Source organism: Melospiza georgiana, chromosome 3 (assembly GCF_028018845.1).
Source record: "Melospiza georgiana isolate bMelGeo1 chromosome 3, bMelGeo1.pri, whole genome shotgun sequence".
Lineage (NCBI taxonomy): Eukaryota > Metazoa > Chordata > Aves > Passeriformes > Passerellidae > Melospiza > Melospiza georgiana.
In genome coordinates this window covers 54,922,307-54,946,375 of record NC_080432.1, presented here as the reverse complement: position 1 = coordinate 54,946,375, position 24,069 = coordinate 54,922,307, and the positions used below count along the sequence as shown (strand labels likewise).

The 24,069-nt window shown below is 42.4% G+C and overlaps 1 protein-coding gene across 1 annotated transcript; it reads right to left on the bottom strand.

Moving 5' to 3' along the window:
• Positions 1–157: 157 nt before the first annotated feature.
• Positions 158–21,401, bottom strand: C3H1orf198 (chromosome 3 C1orf198 homolog). Its single transcript, XM_058021525.1, has 4 exons — positions 20,994–21,401; positions 13,788–13,838; positions 4,517–5,068; positions 158–2,607 (listed from the first exon to the last, which is right to left on the bottom strand). Exons 1-4 carry the CDS (start codon positions 21,339–21,341, stop codon positions 2,551–2,553), a joined length of 1,008 nt encoding a protein of 335 aa, XP_057877508.1. The 5' UTR covers positions 21,342–21,401; the 3' UTR covers positions 158–2,550.
• Positions 21,402–24,069: the final 2,668 nt, after the last annotated feature.

Sequence of the window (24,069 nt, the reverse complement as noted above, 5' to 3'; positions counted from 1 at the left end):
TTTTTCCCTGATATAAAAAATTTGGTTTCTAAATTCTGAATCAAATCATCTTTGGCTGTCTCTCAGGCAGATTCAAGATGCCCCAAACAACTCCAATGGCACCAAGGAAAGCAGAGTATCAAGGACAACATACAAAGCAGCACAAAAACCTTGACAGTTCTATTTAAAGTGACTTTATTAAAACATTGTTAATATAAAATGTGACCAAATACAATTTCGTTTTTGTAAGAATGTTTAATAAAAACATATTCAAGAAAGAAGGAGCATCAACTCTTGCCAAAGCACAGGAAAAACCTACCAGGATAAGTAAAAAGTTCTGCAGCATGTTCTACCAGCTGGTCCCAATGTGTATTAGGGTTGAGTTAGCCATGGAAGAGACAGGCAGCCCCGGTTCTTCCCTAAGAAGCTTTAAGGTATTACCAGAGATTTAAAGTAACCCTCCTTGACAGTAGGAGACTTTTGTTTTCAGATCTCCCCAAATCAGAATAAGATTAGAAAGTGCATCTTCATTTTGGATTTACTACTTTTCAGCAGCTGAATGTACAGAAAATCAGATTCACTGGTAACTGTAAACCCCAAGATTAACATTTGCTAGCTTTAAAAGGAAGGTGCAAGTCGATGTCAATAATACACCTAAAGAATTTGTGTTAAAGTTCTACTAAGCTGTATTAACTCTGGATGCTTGTAGCAAATGCTATGAAAGAAAAAAAACAGTGGTGAAGTCCAGGATGGTAACAACAAATATTTTCTGAACTGCTGAATGCAGAGATAACATCCAAGAACTACAGGAGTTTGTACATCTCAGGAAGAATGGATAAAAGCTTTCAGAAGCCTATAAATAAGAGTATGCTATACAATGACTTTTACTCCATGGTGATCTTACCATTTAGCTAAGGAACCTTTTAAGAAAACACTAGAAAAAGTGGAGGTTTTGGCCTTGGTGTTTTGGGGTTTTTTGGGGTTCTTTTGGTGGGGTGTGGGGGCAAGAAAGGGGGGATATGCTTACAGCATTTTCCTTGTCCAACAAGTAAATTTTAATGCTCTATCAGCACACTCTGCTTGTTCAGAGCAAGCAGCACACCAATTAGAGGCAAGGATTCTTCCAGGACATTGCAGACTCTTCCTGTAACAAGCAGAAAAAAATCCTGCTGCATCCAATTCTGCACATTTAACTGCCCCTGGCACTGAACCAAATGTCAAGTGCTAATCCATGAGAAGCCTAGCACAACTATGGCTTAGGAGATGGTGACCTTCTTACAGCCTTGGCTGGGACCCATGAGAGCCCTGTGTTTTGCCTTCTACCCCAAACAAATGCTATGGGACTATTGCTGAGGTAAAGGGAAAAGTCAAACCTTTGGCATTGGAGCAGACCAGTCACTGGCTGTGCGTGGGGGAATTAAGGCTTCAAGGTGAGGTAAACACAGTGAGAATCAGGGTGTAAATCATGCTGCATTTCAGAGACAACAGATCCAAATGACAGCTACTCTTGCTCTCTACATTTTAAACACCAAAGATCATTCAAAAGCAGAACTGGAGGCAACACTGCCAAGGGCCACCTTGAGATGCCTCTCGGCACCTTAGGAATAAATGTAAGCCAGATGTTGAACACTAAAGAGGATGAACCCACGAGGAGGAAAAAGCACCAAAGTTGATGAGTCCTTGAGACGATAAGCTGCTTAAAAAACAAAAAAGCCTCACACTGCTGTGGCCTCCCATAAACATAGTGGTTTACTGACACAAGGTAATCTACACTCCAGAAACTCTCAGTGCTGTAGTTCCAGCACCAGTATTACGAAGAGTTATGCTCTAGTAAGGAGGCAGTGAAATTGTGTTCCCTGAAGAATTTCTCCAATTCATTAGGTGTTGTCCCACTCCCTTCTACCCACCCCCAGGTCTTAAATCCAAACGCCAGAAACACCATTTCCCCAGGTCATTTTTCTAAAACTCTTAACTCATTTTAGCAGATTTGTAGGGTACAAACACAGTGCTTTTTTTGATCCATCATTTTGGCAACACCTTTGCCTTCTCCAGAAGAAAAAGTGTCTTCAATAAGTGGTACAAAAGATACTTTCAAAGGAAACAAAATCTACAAATCAATGCAATTCTGGATGTTTGCCTTTCACACTGTTTTTTGCTAGCTATCTGAAGTATGCTTGGAACCACTGCACGTGCAACACAATTTCTTACAAGTCACACTAGCTAGGTTTCCACTGAAAACTGCAACCTGGTCCTGTAGGTTCCATTTCTAGGACACAGAGACTCTCATTTGTGTTTCTTTAACATGTGTACAGTAACTTCTCCCATCCTCTCAATACAGTAGCTACTAAAAATTTTAACAGATATTAAAAAAATATCCAAATGAAACCACACTTCTATCACGGTTTAAAAAACAAAAACGCATACGGTATTACAAAAGTTTATACAAAGGCAACATTTAAGAGTTTGAAAGTTACTTCTAGAAAAAGACACAAATGCTAGTAAATTAACATACAAGGAGAAAGGTGTTCCACTCCTTCCCCAAAATTGGTTTTATCTGTTTTGAAGTATCTTTTACCAGTTGTCTAGAAAATCAAAGCCAGTCTTCAAGATAACATTGCTTGTACTAGTCTGCAAGGTAAAAAAAAAAAAGGAAATAAGATTTAGTTGCTAATTATGTTTTTGCAAACTCAATATTTGACTGCCTATCTAAAAACTGAAGCTTAAAATGTTGTCTGACAATATTTCAAGATCTTTACCATGCTCTAGGATACCTAAGTACCTACACCATAAAATGCTAAACATGACAAGGAAAAATACTCACAATGCCCAAAAAGGCAATTCCAGATAAAAGTAAAATTATCCTTGTGGTCTGCAGGCAAAATATTTTGGTTTTTTCGTCATGGAAAAAATTAATGAAGATCAATTTTTCAGACTACATTGGGAATTACAGAGAATGAAACCAACACAGAAGGCAAGCATCATTAATTCAACAGATTGTCTGTTGCAATTAGAGTCAGTTGTTTGCAGAAAACTACACAGATTAAACTTTGATGACAAGTTATTTACTACTCTACCCAGAACATACTCACTCCTGCACGGTTAGCCTTGACATTTAAGGTGATTCTAATGTTTAGGAAGAGTATTCAAGAGGCACAGCTGAGTCTCTGGATTCTCTTCCTAGAGCATGGCTTCCCAGAACAGGGAAGATAATCCAGAAAAGAAGAAAGGAAGAAATTCTTATAATACATGAAGTTGTCTGCTCCTCTGTTCCCATTTTCACATGGGAGGGTTGTTTCTCCACAGAGAGAAAAAACAGGTTTTTCAAACAATTTCAGTTATCTTGAAAACATTCAGAAAGGAACTGAAACTGTTAATTTGTAAGAAAACATGATAAAGCCTTTAACTCAAATTAAAGGAGAACCATGTTCACAAACTGTAGCTAGGCAGCTCAGGAAGCATTATCCCTCAGCTTCAGAAAATGGTAACTGAACAAAGGGCTTCAAATACTGGAGTGGCTTCAGTATGGCTCTCTCCTAAGTGCTGCCACTCTCCTAAGTGCACTTCTCTTGCAACCAGTTACCTCACCCTGCATCTTTCTGACTTTACATCATCTCATTTGGAATTTGAACAATCACAGTTGGGAAAACAGAAAAAGCTGTGTGAAGTGCTGAAGGTGTACAGCAATGTGTCAGGCTACTGCCAGAGTGCTGACACAGATTTCAAACAGAACTGCACAGCTCTGCTTGAAGTACCACTCCTCTTCTCTACTTGACAGTTTTCAAGCTTTTGATCTCTTTTTTTTTTTCCCCTCCCTGTATCATATCCTGCTGTTTCCTTTCTTTTCTCACAGATCAGCATCTGCTTTTTAAAATAGCTTCAATTGGCTATTGAGCTGCTTAAGGTTATTTTTTGTTGTTGGGTTGTTTGGGTTTTTGCATTAAAAAAAACATTGAGAAGGCTAATTCTGGAAGCTCATTCTATTTCTATCCTGGACTTTAAGAGAAAACACATTTGAAAGCAGCACAGCTGCCTGGGACCAAGCACTGGGAAGTGGCTGTCAGGCTACTGCTTGGAACAGCTGAGAACCAGTTCACCATTCACCACTATGCTGTGTGTACCAAAAAAGTGTGCTACACCCTAGTTCACCTACTTTTCAAGTTAAAAAGCTTATTCTTTCCATTAAGTGTTTTGCTTTTGCAAATAAAACCCCCAAACCCCACAACCTCTTTTATGTGGTACAGCAACTTGCTAGGTTGCTGTCAATGAGCTACTTGGTGCCTTGTCAGCATTTCTGGTGTTAGATTTAAATTGTGCCTTTATCCTGTGTGTTAAAAAGCACTTAATTGAAGTTAACACGTCAAACAGACTGTTAAATAACAGATGAAATAGACTTCTTCACATTTGAAAGACAAAAAAGCCATCAAGCTGAGCTATGGCTTAGTGATTTTTGGAGTCCCTAATCTTCCAGTGGCCTTGCCAGATTTTAATGCGCTGTACAGTTCTTAAATATACAGGTAGGGGGTATAGCAGTACTCACCTGTCCAGGCATTTGTGGGTCTGTAAGTATAGTACCATCAGTATCCTCCTTGTTTGTCCTAGAAGATGCCAGATCCTGTGGTGGATCAGGAAGAAAGAAGTCATCTAGAGAACTAGTGGGGAGCTGGGTGGGTCGAGGTTTCTCCCACTCGAGAGACACAGAGGGTGTGCTGGGGGCAGCGGGCTTCTCTGCTTTAGTTGTGCTGGGCTTCTCAGCTTTGGGCATCTCCTTTGGAGCAGACTCCTGTCTGTAAAAAGAGGGAAGGGGCTTCTCTCCTTTCTCCATGGACTTGATCTGGCTGGGGGTCAGGGACTGGAACTCAGACTTGTCTCCTTCGAACTTGGAGCGCTCTGCGTTTATCTTCCAGAAGGACGACTCCTCTTCCTTCCTGGGTGCCATCAACCCCTCAGGGCCAGGGGGTTTATTGGCCTGAGAGGATTTAGGGACCTGGGCACCGGGCGCTGCTTTAGCAGGCGGCCTCTGCTCGCTCTGCAGCTGGGCACCGCCTTGCTCTTGGATGGAGAGAGATGCGACGCTGAACTCCATCTGGCTCTGTTCAGGGACACAAAAACAGCATTTCAAAGAGCTTCACACACAGACAGTTCTGACTTTCTGACCCTGGTGCACACACATAGCACCTCAGCCCACTCCAAGACAGCTCTCAGACAACAGATACCACAGCAAAGCTAACTTAATTCCTCCATAAATGTCTATCTTTGTGGTTTCATAAAAATAATGACTTTTAAAAGCCTGAACTGCAAGCAAACATAAAAGTGTCCCAGACCTGCTGCAGAGGAAACAGAGAAAGGAATTGTATTGGAGTTACTCAGTGCCATCTAGGGCAGCAGTGCACAGCATGCACAGCACTGAAACATTAGAATAGCAGCACTAAAACAGCTGCAGATGCATTTTGAAAGTCAGAGATGTTTTACATGAAAATTTTAAGCAAAAAAAGCTTTAGAATGTAGCTCAAAAGGCAATCTTCCATTATAGTCTTTGAAATAGCTGGCTACAGGTCCATCTGCTTCCAAGATAAAGGATTAGATGTAATGGGTATGCATAAGTAAATAGTTTTATAATTCTAATGCCCCTCTGAAGGAAGAGAAATAACTCCAGCAGAACCATTCTTCACCTATTCCTCAGCCCTGGTTTGTTTTCACTTGCAGTGCTGAGATAGCTGTACCCACTTCTGAGAGGTAACACTGGGCCAAGGAAGCAAGTGACCACAGTTAATGCATGAAAAACATCTTACAAGTCACAGAAAAATTAACAGTACTTCCAAATGTTTGCTTGACTTACCACCACCTCAGTAAAATGATTCTCAACTAGCTAGACACTCTTCAGACTAATAAAAGTGAAGCTTATTACCCTCTGAGAAACATGGAAGCATATGTGCCAGGAAAGAACAACCTAATACACAGACTTGTGCTTGTAAAAAGGAACAAATAATGTAAGGGGGGAAAAAAAACCTTTACTGTTAAAGCTGTGGTGTTGTCATTATGGGCCTGATTGGGTTTGAAAAAAACTCAAGAGGACTTGTAGCTTTTGCTACAAATGGTTGAAAGACACTTTAAAGTTCATTACAAATTTGTGATGTTTTTTCACCATTCTACATCATTACCCAGCCTTTCCCAAATAAAACTGCAATAGCATCTATGGGCTTCAGTCTAAAACAAGTCCTAGTTGCATATAATTTTCACTGAAGTGTTTGATCTTGAGTTCTACATTATTGTGCATGTGAAGTTCAAAGGGGCTCTAGATCTAGCAGGACTCACAAGCCTGGTAGTTAATATTCAGAAACTTCTCATCAAAGAACAACTGTTAACCCAGCAACTGATTATTTATAAAACAATTTTTTTTAAGCAGTCAGCAGCTGACTACACATAATTTGATTCATGGACTTAGATCTGACCTTTCTAAAGAATTAGATGCACGGTTTTTCCAAGGCTGTAGGCAAGAGAGCACCAAGCTCCGTGTTCTCATGAAGAATATACTGTGCTATCAAAAGATGCAGAACATAAACAAGCTGCAAGTAATTATAGCTCTGCTAGAATAAGGTGAGGGCAAGGATACACACAAGTCTTACCAAACAACTCAACACTCCACCCTGCCTGCAAAAAAACTATGAGGAAAAACCTTAGTGCTCTGATTTATTTTTTTTAAACGAGCTGTGACGTAAAATTAAGAGCAGGACATTTATTCACAGATAAATTTTGCATAAACAAACCATGGATGCAATGGTGTTGAGGATTATTTACAGTGACTGCCATTCTCTATATTAAAATATAGGGATTTATTTCCCTAAGCTCATTTGGCAGTACTACTGAATAGTGATTTACCACCCTGAAGTTAAGATGCTTTAAGACTTTAGAACTGATAAAATCCCAGCTTAAAAAAACCCACAACACAATATCAAATAGACCTGCAATTCCCCAGTAGCTGAGAGAAAAAACAAAAGGCAGATTCTAAAAATCAAAGACAGGTTAAAAAAAAAAAATCCATCTTGGAAGACTTAAGTCGTGTAGGAATTAAAGCAGTGCTACTTTTTGTCCTGCAGCAGTCTGCTGTCTGCTGAACAGCCTGTCCTGGGGGCTCCCACTGGGGATGACAGTAGCTAAAGACCACCACAGCAGCAGTCACTTTCAGCAGGATGATTCCTTCACCCCCAGCCCAAGGGAGAGGCAAGATCAGTGCCCAGAGTGCAGAGCAGCCACCTCAGCCCCCAGCTCCACCAGGGCAGCGCTGGAAATAAAATCCAGAAAAAACACCCATGGAAGGGAAGTATGGGTGTGTTAAAATAAAAATCAGGGAAAAAGTAAAGCAACAAGATGGCTCTGCATTTCAACAGCAGCTAGCCAGACAAGCTGAGCCAGGCCTTCTGAGAAGTTCTCAGGCTGTGGAGCTACAGCCACTGACTGTGGTGATATATAATGTTCTTTTTATGGAGCAAAACATCCCTATCTTTTTATGGGGCAAAACTCAGAGAGGTGGTTTGGAAGTGGCACATGGCTCCTAGTGTAGAGAAGAGCATGGCACTGCAGCAGCACCTCAGGCAGTGCCTTTCCAGCTTCAGTGCCTTTCCTTTCCAACCTGCCCACGGATGCATGTTCTGGAGAGGATGTCCTCTCTGCCCTTTTGTGCAGAGACCACGGGGTGCACCATTTCAGAAGACGGGACCACCTGACACTTGAGATTGCATATCTGTCTCACAGAATGCTCTGGAGATCAAACAGCTCATAGCCTGACACAGAATAATCCAAATGAAAATACTTCAGGAGTTCTCCTTCTCCCACAAGGAAGGCAGAGAAGACAAGACTACCCCGACAGGTTCTGAAAGCACCGTGTCTCAGCATGATGTAAATACAGCTCGGAGAGGTCACAGGGAGAATTCTGCTTCTAGCATTTAATTCCAGAAGCCAAGAACTTCTGTGGACCAGTCACAAGATATTCTGTTTCCCCTGAAATATATAATGCTTCTCTTTGACTTCTGAGGTTATTTAACACATCTAAACCCCTAAGAAATGTAGCTGACGAAAGAAAATGATTAATAGGCAATATCTTTCCAGTCAAAAAATTGGCAATAAAACACCCTCCCCCGCAAGGAAAAAACAAACAACAGAGCAGCAGCCTAAGTAGGAAGATAATTTCACAGAGATAGAAAAGGCCCATGCGTGAAACACCCTATGCTGATATCTAAGTAATGACTAGTACTGTACACTCTAATGAGTCACTAGACCCTACAAATGTGATTTTAATTAGAGTTCTTCTCTCAATTTCTTACATCAGATTGCAAATTGGCAATTGGTTGCGTCAGCAGGAGAAGGAAGGAAACTATATTTAAAAGACAGCAACCTCCTCCTCCCTCCCTCCCTCCGTCCCAAAAATGCCCTTTTCCTTTAGGTTTGCCAGCCATGGGAATATCTTGATGGGGCACATCTCTCCTGGCCCCAGCCAAACTGAGGGTGGCAGCTCACCTGTAAAGGTTTCCCTCCCCAGGCTGGGCAGAGCTGCTGTGAGCTGCCCGTGCCCACGCAGGGCTCAGGAGCAGAACTGCACCTGTGGCACTCCGCCACCCTGGGGAGGCAAACACTCTGCAGTGGGGTGTGATTTCATGGCCACAAGCGAATTGTCTGTCAGGCACAGTTTGGGATTCCAGAGAGAGGGCTTCAGTTCCCCGCTGCTTTCATTGATTTTTGTATTACTTTACACGAGCTGCAGTTTCTGTACATATAAATCCCCATCTGAGGAATAAAATGAAAATATTTTCTTTTTCCTGCCATCTGTCCAAATGGTATTTCTGGGAATTGTTCTGCCCAGAAAGTCTCAAGAGTTTACAGACAGACTAGTACAGTCCCAACTGTAATTTCTAGAAATTATTGGAATTCAAATAAAAGCTATTAACAGCAGTAGTATTTTCAAGATATTGCCTGAGCAAGTCTTTCTCAACACATTAAGAGAGAGGGGGTAGAGAGTGCATGTGAAAGCATGCACAAAGAAGTATTTTGAGGTAAAGCAAATCTAGAAGTCTGTGTTCTTTTCAGTCTTATCCCTCTGGTCCCAAACCACTGCAAGGGTTTAAATAAAGAGTGTCCTGTCTTGATCATTTTTCTGTATCATAAATATAAATAATATGATAAATTGCAGGTTTTAGCAGGCTGTATGTCCATCTTTCCTTAAAAAGACCAATGAAGGTATTTAGGAATTTTGTTTACTGGATTAAAGAATTTAAACCAAACTTCAGTCTCAAGGCAGCAATAATCCACTAAATTGCAATAGTGGCTGTATATACTCCTGGGAAACAATGTATGCTGAAAGAGAGGCACCAGGGGCACTGAGAATGTCATGACTTCATTACACTGTATGAAATCAGGTCTCAGTTCATAAGTACATATTAAAAACAAGATGACCACAAAGAATCCAGGAACTTTTAAAGCTTCTTAATCACTCATCAGGAATGTGTAGTATTTTACTAAGCAGTCACGCAAATACAGCCAAAACAAATTGTTTTGCTTGGCAGGCTGAAAAATCCAAATTGTTGAGACAAAGACTACAGAAACACTGTCAAAAGCAACTTGTTTTAAGCACAGCCTGATAAATGCAGAGGTAAGAAAGCCAATTTTAAAAGATTTAGAAGATGACTTTGCTTTGCTGAATGGACAAAACCAAAATAAATATAGGGCTCAAAGCAGCTGCAGTTTTTGCTTTGTTTCCTGCACACACGGTGGGTGTTTTCAGGATCTTTTCAGAGTCAGAAAGAAATCCTTAGGTCAGCAGAGGCAAATTGCAAGGGCAAAAAATAGAGCAAAGCACTCAAAACCAATCTAAGTAATTTTAGTCCATACAGAAGTCAATGCCAATGTTATATAGCATGGACCTTTGGAGGAAATTCCATTCTATACTCTGCAGATATGAACTGAATGCAGCCAGCCACTGTTTCTGGCTAGCTTGAGCAAGCTGGTACTGACAGTGCCTGGTTTTATGCTCAAAACCAACAAAGATTGATGCAGGTAACTGAATTCTTACACTTGGCCATACAGACTAAAATAAACCTTGAACACAGCTTCTATTACCACAGGTTGGGTTTGGTGGAGGTTTTTTTGCTCAGGAACAGAAGTTTTACAGCACTGTGTTTTAAACACATGTCGTCTGAATCAAAAAGGGAAGGCTAATCTCCAAAGCTCAGGGATCACTCTCCTTCCAAGGAAGTGCTGCCATTTACGCCAGCTTGGTAAAAATAATCACACCAAATTACAGCTTGTAACAAACAATTATAATATCATGCTGCTAAGGAAGGAAGGAAAAAATTCTCTTCTGCCACTGTGTTCCTATTTAAAACAAAACACCAACTAGGGCTCGTACAAAGAAGGATACTGAAGACTGCCTCAATTTTAGATAAAGGAAGCAGTTGGTAAAGCATGTTTATTACAAGTGGAACATAGCTGTTTTCTCCCTAAATCATCGCTGGGATTAGATCACTTCTGTAGCAATATAATTAGGGAATTCAGACAGGGAGGCAGCAACTAGATTATTGAAGGGATTGAAGCCTGTCACTTCTTCATTTTGCTTTTTGTTTGTTTGTTTATTTTAAACACACCTCAGATGCTTCTCTTTTCAACAAATACCTGAGGGCCTGTTGAAAACAGAAGAGAATTGGCAACTATTCTACCTGTATCAAGAAAAAGAAAACGTTAGATATGCAGATATGCATGTGTCAATTTAAAGTCTTTGGAATAAAACCTATTTTCATTAATAGCATGATTGCAATTTATTCCCATGCTGTTCAGTACATTCTGAGGTGGCAAACCAAAATATTTTCTGCCCATTACTAAATTAATTAAGTCCTCCCCTGCCCCTGCCCAAATCTAAAATCACAAAATCCACAAAGTTCTGAATTCAGGAAGAGTTGCAGAGAAATTTTACTTCCAAGTTCAGGCATGATTCTTGTTTTCCATTTATATCTTGAGGTCTGTGCTGAGTTTCACTGAATTTTTACTTCAAACAAACCAAGAAACCTCAAAGGCTAAACTCAGCCAAAATGTCATCTTTCATCTCAGGTAAACCTGAAGCCATAAATAGAATGCCCTGAATTCATAAACCTGGGTAGAGCTCCAGTAAAAAATGTAACCCACATTTCAAGACATGTTATGTCCATGAGGGCTCCACCCATGAACCAAATCACTCCCTCCAATTCAATCTTTAGTTTTAAAATGTCAGCCCTTTTGCAGTGCCAAGAGAACTCACTGCTTCCCAAGTTTTCCTTCTGAGAAGTGTTATCATTATCTACTAAAAATATTATTTTAAATGCTGTCTAACAGCTAACTCGGCAATTTACACTGTAGTTCTATTTTGTTGGCCTTGTGTGAGGATTTAAAAATAAAAAGGTGAGACAATAAATACTCATCTAAAAATAGTGGAGATATTCAGGCAAGTGTTTGTTGTGATATGAACAACTGCAGCCCTATCTCACATTTGTGTTTAAAATGAGAATACAGAAAGTTTATTTGTGACACAAGAGAAGTCACCAAGCCCTTCAACAAGGTTCTGAACAGAATGACAGCAATTCAGTACACTCTTCTCTGGGTAAGTTTGACTGCATGGAAGTAGGGAATCCATGGCTCTAGCTACAGTGAGAAACATTTGTCCATACTTTATCAACTAGAATGCCCACTGGCATCCCTGTTACAGTGAGAGCTTCAGCCTGGGAGAACACATGCCCTCCCCTCTTCCCTACACTTCTCACTACCCCTCGTAGTTTCCTTCATGTTAGTTACAGAAAATACTCATTTTTCTGCTTTGTTTTCCTTTCTCAGTGTTAAAAAGAAAAAAGGTCCTATTGGTTTTACTGATTTACATCTCTACTTTCTTCTGCTCTGCAAAGCCACATTCCTTACCCTTCCTTGGGTAAGACAGAGCATATTTGTGCACATTAAGGCAATAGCATGCTAAAAACCCAAACCAAACAAAAAGCTCTGCATTAAAGGGAGATCAGGGAGAAGAGTACTGTGGAAAGAACAACCCATCCTGTGGAGAGCTCATGGAATGGAAAGAGCCTGAGAGCCTTAAATAACAGTGGGATCAGGTCTGGCTCGCAGGACATTGAACAATGCATTACAACACACCAACCTTCCTGAACAGCTCATTCAGGTTTCCTCACATGGCACCACTTGAGTAAGGCTACTTTTTCCTCAGCCGGTGCCTCATTAAAAATTGCCTCCCAGTATTACCTCATAAAAGTTAGGGAAGATCAAAGAGTAAGCACAAAGCAAGATCTCCACTTTTGAAAAGGAAGACTCAGCAGTGGAAGGATTTGGTTTTGAAAGATTGATCCACTGGGGAAAAAACCAAAAGGAAGAATCCACGGGAACCAACCAAACCATACCCCATAAATCCAGACAAAATGGATTCTCTAGACTTTTGCTAAAGAAAAAGATCATGCAACTTTTTAGCCCACAGCTGTGGCACAGCTTTTATTTCTTTTTATTTTATTTCTTGTCAGCAAGGAGGGAGAGGGGAAAGAGGGAAACACAGAAAATCCTCCACTGGTTCCTGAACCATCACAGCTTTTAAGGGAGTTTTAATGCAAGTGAAGACTGGCATTGGTTTCTCTCAAACTGCAGCACTGCAGGCTGCCAGGACCCAGGAGTCACACCAAGTTATAGGTTAATCAGCTTCTGCACAGCGCAGATGGGGTGCAGCTACAGGCAGTGACCTTGAGCAGGGAGGGCTAAGTCTCAGGTCAACTGGATTAATTTAGTATTCGCTGGCATTTCCAAATAATTACTCTGCATTAGGCTAAGATTATATTCATAAGGTCATACATGATTATCTACATAGTTCAAGGGCAAAAAAAAAAAAAAAAAAAAAAAGAAAGAAAGAAACAGGGAACAGGGCAGTAGCAGCTTTCTCTGGCAGATAAGGGCAGAAAACACAAAGTCTGAAATGTGTGATTAAATTAACATGCCTGCCATACCCAGTTGAGGAGGACAATGAGCTGTGGTTTTGCCCCCAGAATTTTTCCAACAAGAAGAATTAAACTCGATTTCCCACCACAAATGTGGCACAACTGTGTTTCCTCACACTGCAGCCTCAGAAAGATGGAGAACTCTGGCTCTGTGTTAGCCATATGAGAATCCCATCATAAATAATGCTTTAACAAAATACCAGCGATAAAGTGAGGTGTAAAAGAAACTCTCCAAACCAACTCACCACAGAAAAATATGCTGGATTTTAAGGAGCCTTTTGAAAAGGAAATAACATAGAGTTTCTAGCATGGCCCCAGGTCAACAAGTTTCACTACATTTGTCCTAAGACAACATTCTAGTTCATAATAAAAAGATGAAGTACTAGACAGGCTTCCAGAAAGAATCCAGTGAAGTTAAGAGATACCTGCACATTTCTCACACCATCTTCTAGCTACTTTACTCCTGACCTAAAAGTGAAATGCAGCTATGTTTATACAGTATCTGAGACAAGGGTCTTACTAAACATGGAAAGTTGATTAAAAAGCTTGCAACAAAAAATAAAATTGTAATGATTTGGTTTTACATCTGCACTCAAAGCCAGAACATTAGTTCGTGAAGTACATTTTGAGTTTCTCCTAATGTAAATCAAAGCATACCAGTCCTGTTTGATTTGCAGCATGGTCACTTCATACCACTTGCATAGAATAAAGGTGACATTAATCTATCAAGCTAACAAAATGAAGACAATAAATGCAGTAGGAACAGTATAAAATGGCAAAGCAACATTAAAAAAAAAGTTGTTTAATTACCTTCGTTTCCCAGGAGAACGGAGCTGAGTGTTCATCTTGCCAAGTTATGTCCTGAAATAAAATTGAAGAATGACTAAAAATCAGAAGAGTAGCTTCATCTTCTCAGAAGCATCACACAGATGACATTATGTTACACTGCTGGAACTATAACAACCACTGCTACAGAACTGACTAAAAAGTGAAAGCACTACTTAAAGATGGCACTGATTACATTTTAAGACTGATTGAAAGCAGGTCCTCTAAAGGGAACGTTATCAATACTGTACCAATTGAATCTACAAAATATATGAAGGTTTAGCCTGGTCTCAATCTCCTGAAATGGCTTTTCCACAAACAGCTTTAAAATGTATTATATTTCCAGTCTTCTACTAGGTGTTTCTTTGGTAGCCACTAGCAACACCCAGGGACAGAAACAACAAAAGGAGAAGGGGATTCAGGGAAATCAAGTCCCAGTTCCTCCCTCAGGCAGACCAAAGAGCACATGCACAGCCAGGCAGTCGTGGGGCAGTGAAACAGCTGTGTGGCCAAGGCACAGCTGGATCCAGCCCCAACAGGATACATCATCGCACCATGGCAGTGAGGGCACTCTGAAATAAATGTTCAGAGGTGGTGAAGGAGCCACACAGCACCCACAGCACCAAATCTCAAATCCACTATTTGAAGATGCTGCATTTCTGAAAATGATCCCAAACAGAGAAATTTAAATAATCTCTTAATACACGGCATGCTCTCCAGAAATACATGCAGCCCCACACTGAAAAAAGAAAGGGTAGAAAATAATTTGAAAAATGATTGTTGTTCGTATTTGTTGAAGAATTATAACAACGTGATTGCATTTCTATTCCTAGGACTCACTGGTACATTGGATGGTCCCACAAGGTACAGGAGTGGGAACACCGTATGGAAAGGCCAGGAGTAACCATGCAGGATTTTCACACTCCTGCTGTTCAGAGAATAGCAGAACTCAGCCATGTTTTAACACAACACAGGAACCCCACATTTCTCTGTGGCTGCTTTTTTCTTCTTATTCCTGGTCTCTGCCTTTCTAGGAATATATTTCTCAGACATCTGATAACATTCTCCTGATCTGCCCTCTCTTATTTCACTGTAGGCAGATTTTTTTGGCCTAGAGCTATGAGATCATGATTAGAAGTGTCTAAAACCATCTCCTAAACATAAAAACATGGCATACTCCAACTATTACTCATCTGTGAAATACAGAGTTTCTAGCAGCAAGGTATTTGTGGTATATATGAGGGTGATCCCACGCTCTTAGAAAGCACTGGCCTAGTAGAGCTCATCTAAGAGAAAAGGCCTGGGCTCTTCTCAATCACATATTGTGGCCAAAAGGAAATTTGGTGTGGGACATTTTTGCCAAGAACACAAATGTAATTCAGGTTCTCTCAATCCAGGAAACAGATTCTCAGATGTTTTAACATTTAAAGGAAAAAAGGAGCAGAAGTCTGTTTTTTGGTATCTCTCAGCATTGGCACTGCGGTGTGCTGCTGTCTGCATGGGAATGCCACACCACTCAATGTGTGACACCTCACAGCAGGTGTGTCTAATTATTTCAAACTCCTTCTAGAACAATGTCCTTTGCCTCTGAAATGGAGTTGCTCATTTCTGAGCAACTGGAGTTCATAATTTCTGAAGCATGCCTGAGAGAGGAATCACGGCCCAGATGGGAAGAGATATGGGAGAACCATTGGATTGAGCATCACACAAGCAGGACTACAACACTTCTGTCTGCATGGGGTCTGGACAAATCAGGGCTTGACTTCAAACATAGCAGTACAGGACAGAACTGAAGTCCAGAGAACACTGTAACACTGCCACAGGCAGTCACAGCACCTTAAAGCTCCAGATGTGTAGGCATAGGTGCCACTGGGTTTTATCTAAAGAGTTTAAAGGAAGCTCTGTCTTCTTGCTATTTACAGGACAAGCAAACCAGCCAGGGACCAGTTTTAAACTTGGCAGTAAGCCATCCTCATGCTGGATCCAAGACATCCAGTTCTTTATTTTGCTGTATTTGAGGCAAGAGAAGACAGCACTGGCAGGGACAGCTCTTCACCCAACTCTCCCTGCACACCCTGAACTCAGCCGTGACACCGCTGCTGTGAGCGAGCCCTGAGGACAAAAGGCTGACCACAGAGGGATGGAAAAGCAGCATGGGCAAGGCAGAGAGAAGCTATGAGGCTGTCATGCAGCAGAATACATCACTCCCTGCAGGACAGAGCAAATCAGCCTCCCACTTCATGGAAGCTGATGTCTCCTCGAGCATCATTGCCCTTGTTGGCACCGCAGCTTGTAACCTCAACCTCCAGCATGGGCAAGCAAAAAGTTCCTGGAATGAATTAATTTTGGTAACAGCTGTTAAAAGTTCTGGTCAGGGATAGAATCTGAGAGTTTCACAGATTATTTGGTTTTTTTACTTAAATGATGGCTCGTTGTTTCTTAGGCTGCACAGCGCAGCCCTCCTCAGAGCCAGTAACTCTGAGGAGCTCTGACCACATTCAAAAGATGTTCTGTGGGATATGGCAAAGAATAAAATAGGATAAGACATGGCTGGAGGACACAAACCTTCAAGCAATTGATGTCTGTGGCTATTTGAAGTGTACTTGGGGCTAGGATGAAGGAGACAGTTGACAAGTTCTGCCCTTTGTCAGGGAAGGAAAGGAAGTTTGTGGCTTCCACCTCATGTGTCCTCACACAGAGAACATGCAGAGGATCAAGTGAAAAGACAGGACACTGTTGAACCATGTTCTGCTATCTGAACTGCCTGATTCTTGTTTATTTCCAACCAAATATGAGAAGGAACTTAGGTTTTTTGTAGAATAAACAAGTTCTTACATGCTTGAAGAAACTGGGAGCAAAAGAATCAACTGTCTCAATAATAACAAAAGAGAATTATGACTGGAAATTCTAGGGGAAAAGGATTCAAGGCCATTTATCATCAACATAGATGAGAAAAAATCCATATCTGATCAGCTTTTGTTTTCAGCACACAACAATGCCTTCTTCCAGCAAGAAGGCAAATAAATAAACTTTTGTTCACCAGGGTTAAAAAAAAGAACCTATTTGTAAGAAATGGCGCCTCTTGCAACATATTTCAAAGCTGAAAAAGACGAGTGAGAAAGAGGCAAAAATCTGGTCATACACTTGACTTCAACAACCAGCTGCAAAATACATAAAAAATAACCACAAATTACATTTGCTATATGTAGGCATCTTGCTGGAAAACAACATCTGAATTTCAAAATGGAAGGCACTGGTAGAAGTGTGCCTGTGTATCTGACATGAGCATTGTTCACCACAGCTGACAGTAGCTGGGCAAGACACAAACCCACCAATAAATGCTTCTCAGAAGTGTTATTAGAACAGGACTTGCTGGTTACTGAGGTTTTACTGCACTCAAACACTGCCTTTCATTTTGGGTGTTTAAAAAGCACAAATCTCTAACAGACCAAACTTAGAAAAGTTTTTGCTATATTGATTATTTGTTGCTTTAAAGAAATTTTAAGTAGGGAGGTAAAGGGTTGATTCTTTGTTTGGTGCCAAAGTTCTTAAGGCTAAGCAAAACAAACAGCATCTCTGCTGAAGGCAGGTAAATCAAGCTTCCCTCTTAAAACACAATGAATGAAGCTAACCAAACTCTCTCACCTGCCTTTCCTCCACATAAAATGTTTACCACTTCCGAAAGCATATGGCATTTTTTCCAATGAAAAGTTAATTCTTTCACATCCAACTCTTTTACCGCTCAAATACTTAATATCCATTAAAAAAACAAAAAACAATTAAAAACCAAAGGAAAAGTCAGACCCTGATTCCATGTCTATGTCACATGATTATGCATTAAGAGAGATGGTATTAAGAGAACAGTGAGAACTTGCTGTAAACTGAATATCTAAATTATCTTTTACTGAACCAGAGAGAACTCAGTGGCATCAACTGACACCAAAACAACTACATTACCAAAGGCTGACCACCTCAGCATGCAAAGGGTTGTAGCTGCTCAATACTGCTGGTTTTCCTCCTATTCCCTCATGGTTTACAGCATATTTCAAAAATAATCAATCTATATTACATTCATGCTCAATCTCAGCTTGCATTTCCAGATTTCTGCTCAGGTAATCTCCATTTCTACCGCTATGGGCATTAGAATGAAGAAATTACAAATGGAGAAATGCCAGCAATTGGAGGCTTGTTGGAAAGAGGAAGCTCTGTTGCAGCATCCCAAAGCCCCTGGACAGGAGGCCTGGGCTGTCTAGACACAGAAAATTACGGAGAAGCAACAAATAGCCTCCTGTGCTGGGCTCATGTGTGATGATAGCAAGTCAATCTTCAGCAAACAGGACAAAACTTATTTCACTTATTTCAGGGGTGTGAAATGCCCCTGTTAGCCTAATTCTCTTTTGAAACTGTGCTCACAGTGCCTGCAGGGCTTCTGCTACCAGCTCCATGACTGGTGACGCCGCAATGAGGATGAGATGGAAGGGAAGGAGCAGTGACTCCAGGCATTTGCTAAGAGTCCCACATGGTGCTGCAGTGCTCTAGCATTATAAAATGACTGGATCATGGCTACAGGATGCCACGGTCCTGTTACTGCATATCTATTTTCTATAACACCCTTCCCACACAGCCAACAGTCAAAGGTGTTTTGAAAACGTAAGCGATGTTTATAGTTTGAGAACTTACAGTCCTGGGCTACAAGTTCAGAAGATAAATTTGGTGTTAGAAGAAATATACAGGAAATGGTGGGGACGAGAAAGAGGGAAGCAACTGTCCAGAAATACAAGACCACTACATATATCCTCTGGAACACCTTATCATAATGGTCATATGCATGAAAATGGGACTGAAACAATGAGAGACTGGACCAGCAAATCAGTATCTTCAGTATTCATCCTTGCTTTGCTTTCTAGCACGTCTTCCAAAGAACATGAGGTCAGAGAGATCAAATTTCCGTGCTTAAGCAAGCCCAGGTAGATCACTACAGATTTCAACATCAGTTAACAGGGAAGATGAGCTGTGGCTGGAAACATGAAACTTTTGGACCAGGTGTATCAGCAAGAACATCATCAGGCCAAAACACTCTCACTGAAAGCGCTGCAGCATCCACAAGTGATTCTGAGGCGTGCGGGCTATTCCCTGTTTCCTTGCCTTAGGATACCACACACAATAGGCAACCCACTCGTCCTGAGCGAGGGCTGGGTGCCCACGGTGCGTGAGTGTCACACAGGCTCAGGGGCACAGCTCCCTGAGCAGGACACACAGACAGCAGAGCCCTGCAGGCCAAGCCTTCACCTGCCTGGGAAGCAGAACTGAACCGGCGAGGGACCGGCACGGCGCTGGCTCTGCCACAGCAGGACAAGGAGGGACAATTTGTCAGCCAGGGCAAACGTCCAGCAATCAGGTCGAATGCCAGCAAGGGAGCCAGGAGAGAGGAAGCTATCAGATGAAGAGCCAGGAAAGGCTCCAAGGCTCAGTAGTACAGTTGGAAGAACTAAAATGGAAATGGCAAATGCCAAAATGAGTGGAATCTCTTTTCTTCAGAGAAACAATTTATATTAACTTCTGCTTAGAAGTCAAAGAGGAAGTCAATTGAGGCAGATGCTTCCAAAATTAAACACTTTGTATCAAGTATTTGGAGGAACCTTGCCTTCTTTGGTTAATGGCTACAGAAACATTAACATTATGCATATTGTAACTGTATTTGGGGAGAAGAGGGGAAAGAAAACTATTTGCTCAGTTTCAGATGGACTCTCTAGATGTTTAGGAAATTATTATTTCCATACAGTGCAGCACAACAGCCTACAAACATGCTTGCTTTCCTTCCAGATCCACATAATTCAAAGCAGAAAGCACAGCAGAGTTCTCCAAGTCTGAGAAAACTGAACATATTTATTTTCCACACTCTTTAAAATTCTTTCACTACTAACTTCAGATTTAAGTTACTTTTCAAAGGTTGTTTGCACAACCAAATTTGTTGTCATGTGTCCTTCTTCTACACCTCTTTTTGGCCATTACTATCAAATATTTATCTAGAATTTTGGGTATCATGAACTAGACAAGCCTGAGCTACATCCTGCGCTCTCTAGCTTTAGATATGATGTGTGTGCAGCACAGCATCACACCCTCCTGACAGGGGAAACACAGGCAGCAGTGTCCTGGCACAAAGCTGCTTGGGCACCACGATGCCCAGTATCAGTGTGCCCCACATGCTTCTCAGAAATCCCATTGCAAGGGATATTGGAGAGGAGCCTAAAAGTAGCCCTGCTCTCTTTAAATTGGATTCATGATTACAAATGGAGAAGCGGATTTTTTTCTTTCTCTGGTAGAAGGCACATAACTAGCAATGGGTCACTTAAAGTTATTATATGGACATAGTGAAAGAAACTGGCTCTGTAACCATACGAGAATAAAAGAATATAACAGAAATGTAAAAGAATGGAAAACAAAGGGAATCAATACACTGGATAAGAGACACAGTATCCGAAGAGTACTGTCAGGTTGCTTCAAGCATTTTTAGACCTTCCTCTTCAAGGGCTCACACTGGGTAACACGACCCACTGCTCCAGACCGGGTACTCTTTTACTGTGGATTTCCAGAGGGGCTGCCACGCTTCACCACTGCATAGATGGCTCTCAGAAGGTTCAAAATCCATACTTTTTGCCATCTATCTTTCCACACCCTTGTTTTTCCTGGCATGTGACATGGAACAGGCTGCATTTTTTTTAAGGTGTCAAACATGCCAAGAGCTGGAATGTTTTCAGCGTTGTATTTTTAACCGTGTCTAAAACTAGAAACGAAAAGGAAGAGATTTAATTCAGTGTAAACATTCCCTACAGCCCATTTTCAGCAAGAGACTATGTCCAGCGCCATGCCCCGCCGTCGGGGGAACTGGGACCGTCCGAGTCCTTCTGCAAAACCCACTCCAGCGCTATCGCTGCCGGCGCCTTCCGTGCCTTTACGGGCGGCGAACATCCCGCCCCCAGCACAGCCAGGCAGCGGGGAAAGGAACCCCGCTCATCACCGGGGCAACTCGCCCGGCTGCCGACGGCGCGGAGCGCCCGCGACCCCGAGCCCGGCGCGGCGGCCCCGCAGCCCAGGGATGAGGCGGCGGCCGCACCCCGCCCGTGCCGGGGCTGGGCAGCGCCGCTCCCGCCCGGACCCCGGCGCCCCTTCCCCTTCCCCCGAGCCCCGTACCTCGTCCCCGAAGCGCACCACCTTCTGCCCGGTGTTGAGGCGCAGGCTGGGGTAGGAGGCGGGCTGCGCGGGCGGGCGGGCGGTGCCGCGGTGCGCGGCGTAGCGGGCCTGGACGTGCGGCTCCACCAGGCACTTGTCGATGATCTCGTCCTGCTGCCGGGGCGGCAGCCGCTCCCACTCGGGCCCGTAGCGCTCGCGGATCCGCTCCTTCTCCGCCATGATCTTGCGCGCCATGGGGCTCAGCGAGGAGAAGTAGCTGAACCGCTTGCGCTCCCGCTCGTCCAGCGGCCGGTTCCCGTTCATCACCGCCGTGCGGGAAGCGGCGATCGCCGCCGCCATGGAGGCCATGGCCACCCCGCCGCCGCCAGCCCCGCACTCGCACGGCGGGATTGGGGATGGCACCGGGAAGAGAACCGCCTCCGCCGCTCCCCTCCCGCAGACGCCGCCTCCCTCGCTCCCTATAAAGCCGGGCGGCCGCCGCCCCGCGCCGCCCGCCCCCCGCACGCCCTGCCCGCCTCCCGCCGCACCGAGCCGGCCTTTCTCCTTTTCTCCTCGGGCCGCCCACAGGGAGGGGAGCGGGGACGCCGCCTCCCGGGCGTGCTTCGGTCTCGGTACCGTCGATAGCGCGGGGCTGAGCGCGCCCCGCCGCCCTAAGCGCTCCTGCCCGTAGCGCTCGTCTCCCGCAGCCCTTCCCTTTTCCGAGGAGCTAAGCTGTAGTATTCCCACGCTGCCCGGGCCAGGAGCACCAGGAAAGGACTTGCCTCAGGTGGCGTTAGAGAACCGTGCCCAAGAACCTGCCTTTCCTCGCTCTTAAATAAATCGTACATGTTTCTTAACACGATAGAAGGTGCAGCAGCTGCTGTCAGAAGAGAGAGGATGCCGGGCACAGGCGCTTCTGTCCAACTCCACGGACTAGGGTTCAACATGGTCTGAAGCCTCCGTATTAATTTGATAGTACAGTTTGTGCAGTAGGCATTAGTTACATTAGTAAAACAGATTTCTAAAGGCTGAAATAATTAGGCTTTCTGGTCTCTTCATTTGCTGTACAAATGCTCCTTTCCGGCAACAAGTCCTTATTTTGGCAAAAGATTCACTGAGGTCCCACACACACATTCCCAAAAGATGACCAGTCTCCTGGGGTGGGGTGGAGGAAGCATAGTTCCTTTCCTCAAAACAAACAAACAAACAACAATAAAAAAAACCAAGCTTACCTAACATAGGCAACTATATCAGAAGATTTATGTGAGACTAAATCTATTTTGACTTTTTGGCCTAGGTAGTTACAAGGAATTTTTATTATCTTCAAAACATATTTCAAAGTAGCACAAATATTGAGGTTCAGATTAATGGTTTTTCATTGCTTAGCCTATTTTTTTCCCTCAGTCTGCTTTCTTTAGTATCATTCTTAATAGATAAATGACTGGGGCTGCAATACATTAATGTTCCCATTTAAGAGTTCAAATGGTATCGCTAGACCAGCTGTCTAAGATGACACAGAAGAGGATGGAAAATGATAATTAGATTTCTCCACATACTTGGTTCTTTGGAGGTAATTACAGTTCCCCAAGTCATCACATACCAGCCCAGTTATATAATCCTGTTTTGTTTGTTAAACTTGTTTGAGAGCACTTGACTTGAGCTCGCTTTCTTTCTTAGTCATCTGCCTCACGCCCAGAGAAAGAAGCCTCTGAAACACGTTTGCAGGCACACACACACACACTCTCCTAAGAGGTGTAACACACATTACCCCAACCCTCCCGGGATCTCCCATTAATCTCTTTTGTCTGCCACCAGGGGGTGGGGACGAAGTCAGTCACAGGAGTAAGAAATGAGGACAAGGAAACTCAGACAACTGTACACGGTTTGTTTGTCCAGGAAGTTTTTTCCTTCCCCTTCTCCACTCCCTCTGGTCTAAACCCCGAAACAAAACCCCTCCTTTTTATAGTTCCCAAGACAGTCTGGTCAAATGCCAATATAATTCCCCTTTCTCAATGAATAACACAGGGCATAACAAAACTTAGAAGAGGCTTAGAAGATCACATTAGAACACAATCAAGGTAAAAAGTTAGGCACGTTTTTCCAGGAAAATAATAATTCCTTTCCTCCTTAATATAGCGTAGTAGAGGCTTCTTAAACTTCTAGACTTTTAAACAGAGGAAGCAAACAGAGCTTATTGCTAGTGGGATAGAAGAAGGTACTTAGGAACAGAATGTTGGGAATACCTGTGTCACAAATGGACAGCATCCCAATTCCTTTAATGAAAACTTACACACCTTCTTTATCCTTAGTTGCAAAAAAATACCTACTTTTGCCCTTTACAGAAATTCTGATCAATAAAGTTTAGAAACAGACAGGTGGTCAAATTTACCTTTATTAAGGTTTGGTTAAGGAAACCTGCCTTTCCAGAATGCTGCCAAGTCTGTCCAACTAAAAACAACTCAAGGAACATTAGCTAGCACTCCCAATATAGTTCAATCCTGTCAATCTGTTAATAACTTTTGCCAACCATCGCCAATGGGTACTTGGAAAGGGAGATTGTTGTGTTTCTGACATTTGCTCACCAAGAGCCTAACTCCAAATAAGTAATTGGTTTGGTTTTGTTTCCTAATGATGCATCCCTGAACCTCATTCTTTTAAGCTGACATCTGTTCCTTCACTGGGCTGCACTACATGAAATGCCTGTGTATTCTCCAGTTACTCACACATGGGAGAGCTCTAAGTTTTCTGTGCAGAGGTTTGGAAAAAAACAATGAGAAGTAGTACAGTGTTATTTCCAATGAAGATTACTTTCCTTTCTTTATTAAATAAATTTTCACCTGCAGTCTGTTCAGTTTGTAACTGATCAAGTTTCTTACTGCTCTTCAGTTTGGCCCCTGAATAACTATTTCTGTTAGAGTGTGTCTTAATATGAAAAAGTAGTTGTTCTACTTCTTTTTTCCTCTTTAATATTACTGGTCACAGGAAGATTTCTTTTACTGGTGATAAACAGTCAATTAAGTTTGTTCTATTAAAAAAACCAAAATAAAATCAAACCATTTTGATCATAATTTGTCATTCAAAATAATTTACAAAGCAG

Excerpts from the sequence above, each read along its gene's own strand:
- C3H1orf198 (XM_058021525.1), bottom strand. The coding sequence starts at position 21,341 with ATGGCCTCCATGGCGGCGGCGATCGCCGCTTCCCGCACGGCGGTGATG. Across the intron at positions 5,069-13,787 it reads CGTTCTCCTGGGAAACGAAG|AGCCAGATGGAGTTCAGCGT; the intron begins GTAATTAAACAA and ends GTCCCTGAACAG. Across the intron at positions 2,608-4,516 it reads ACCCACAAATGCCTGGACAG|ACTAGTACAAGCAATGTTAT; the intron begins GTGAGTACTGCT and ends TTTACCTTGCAG.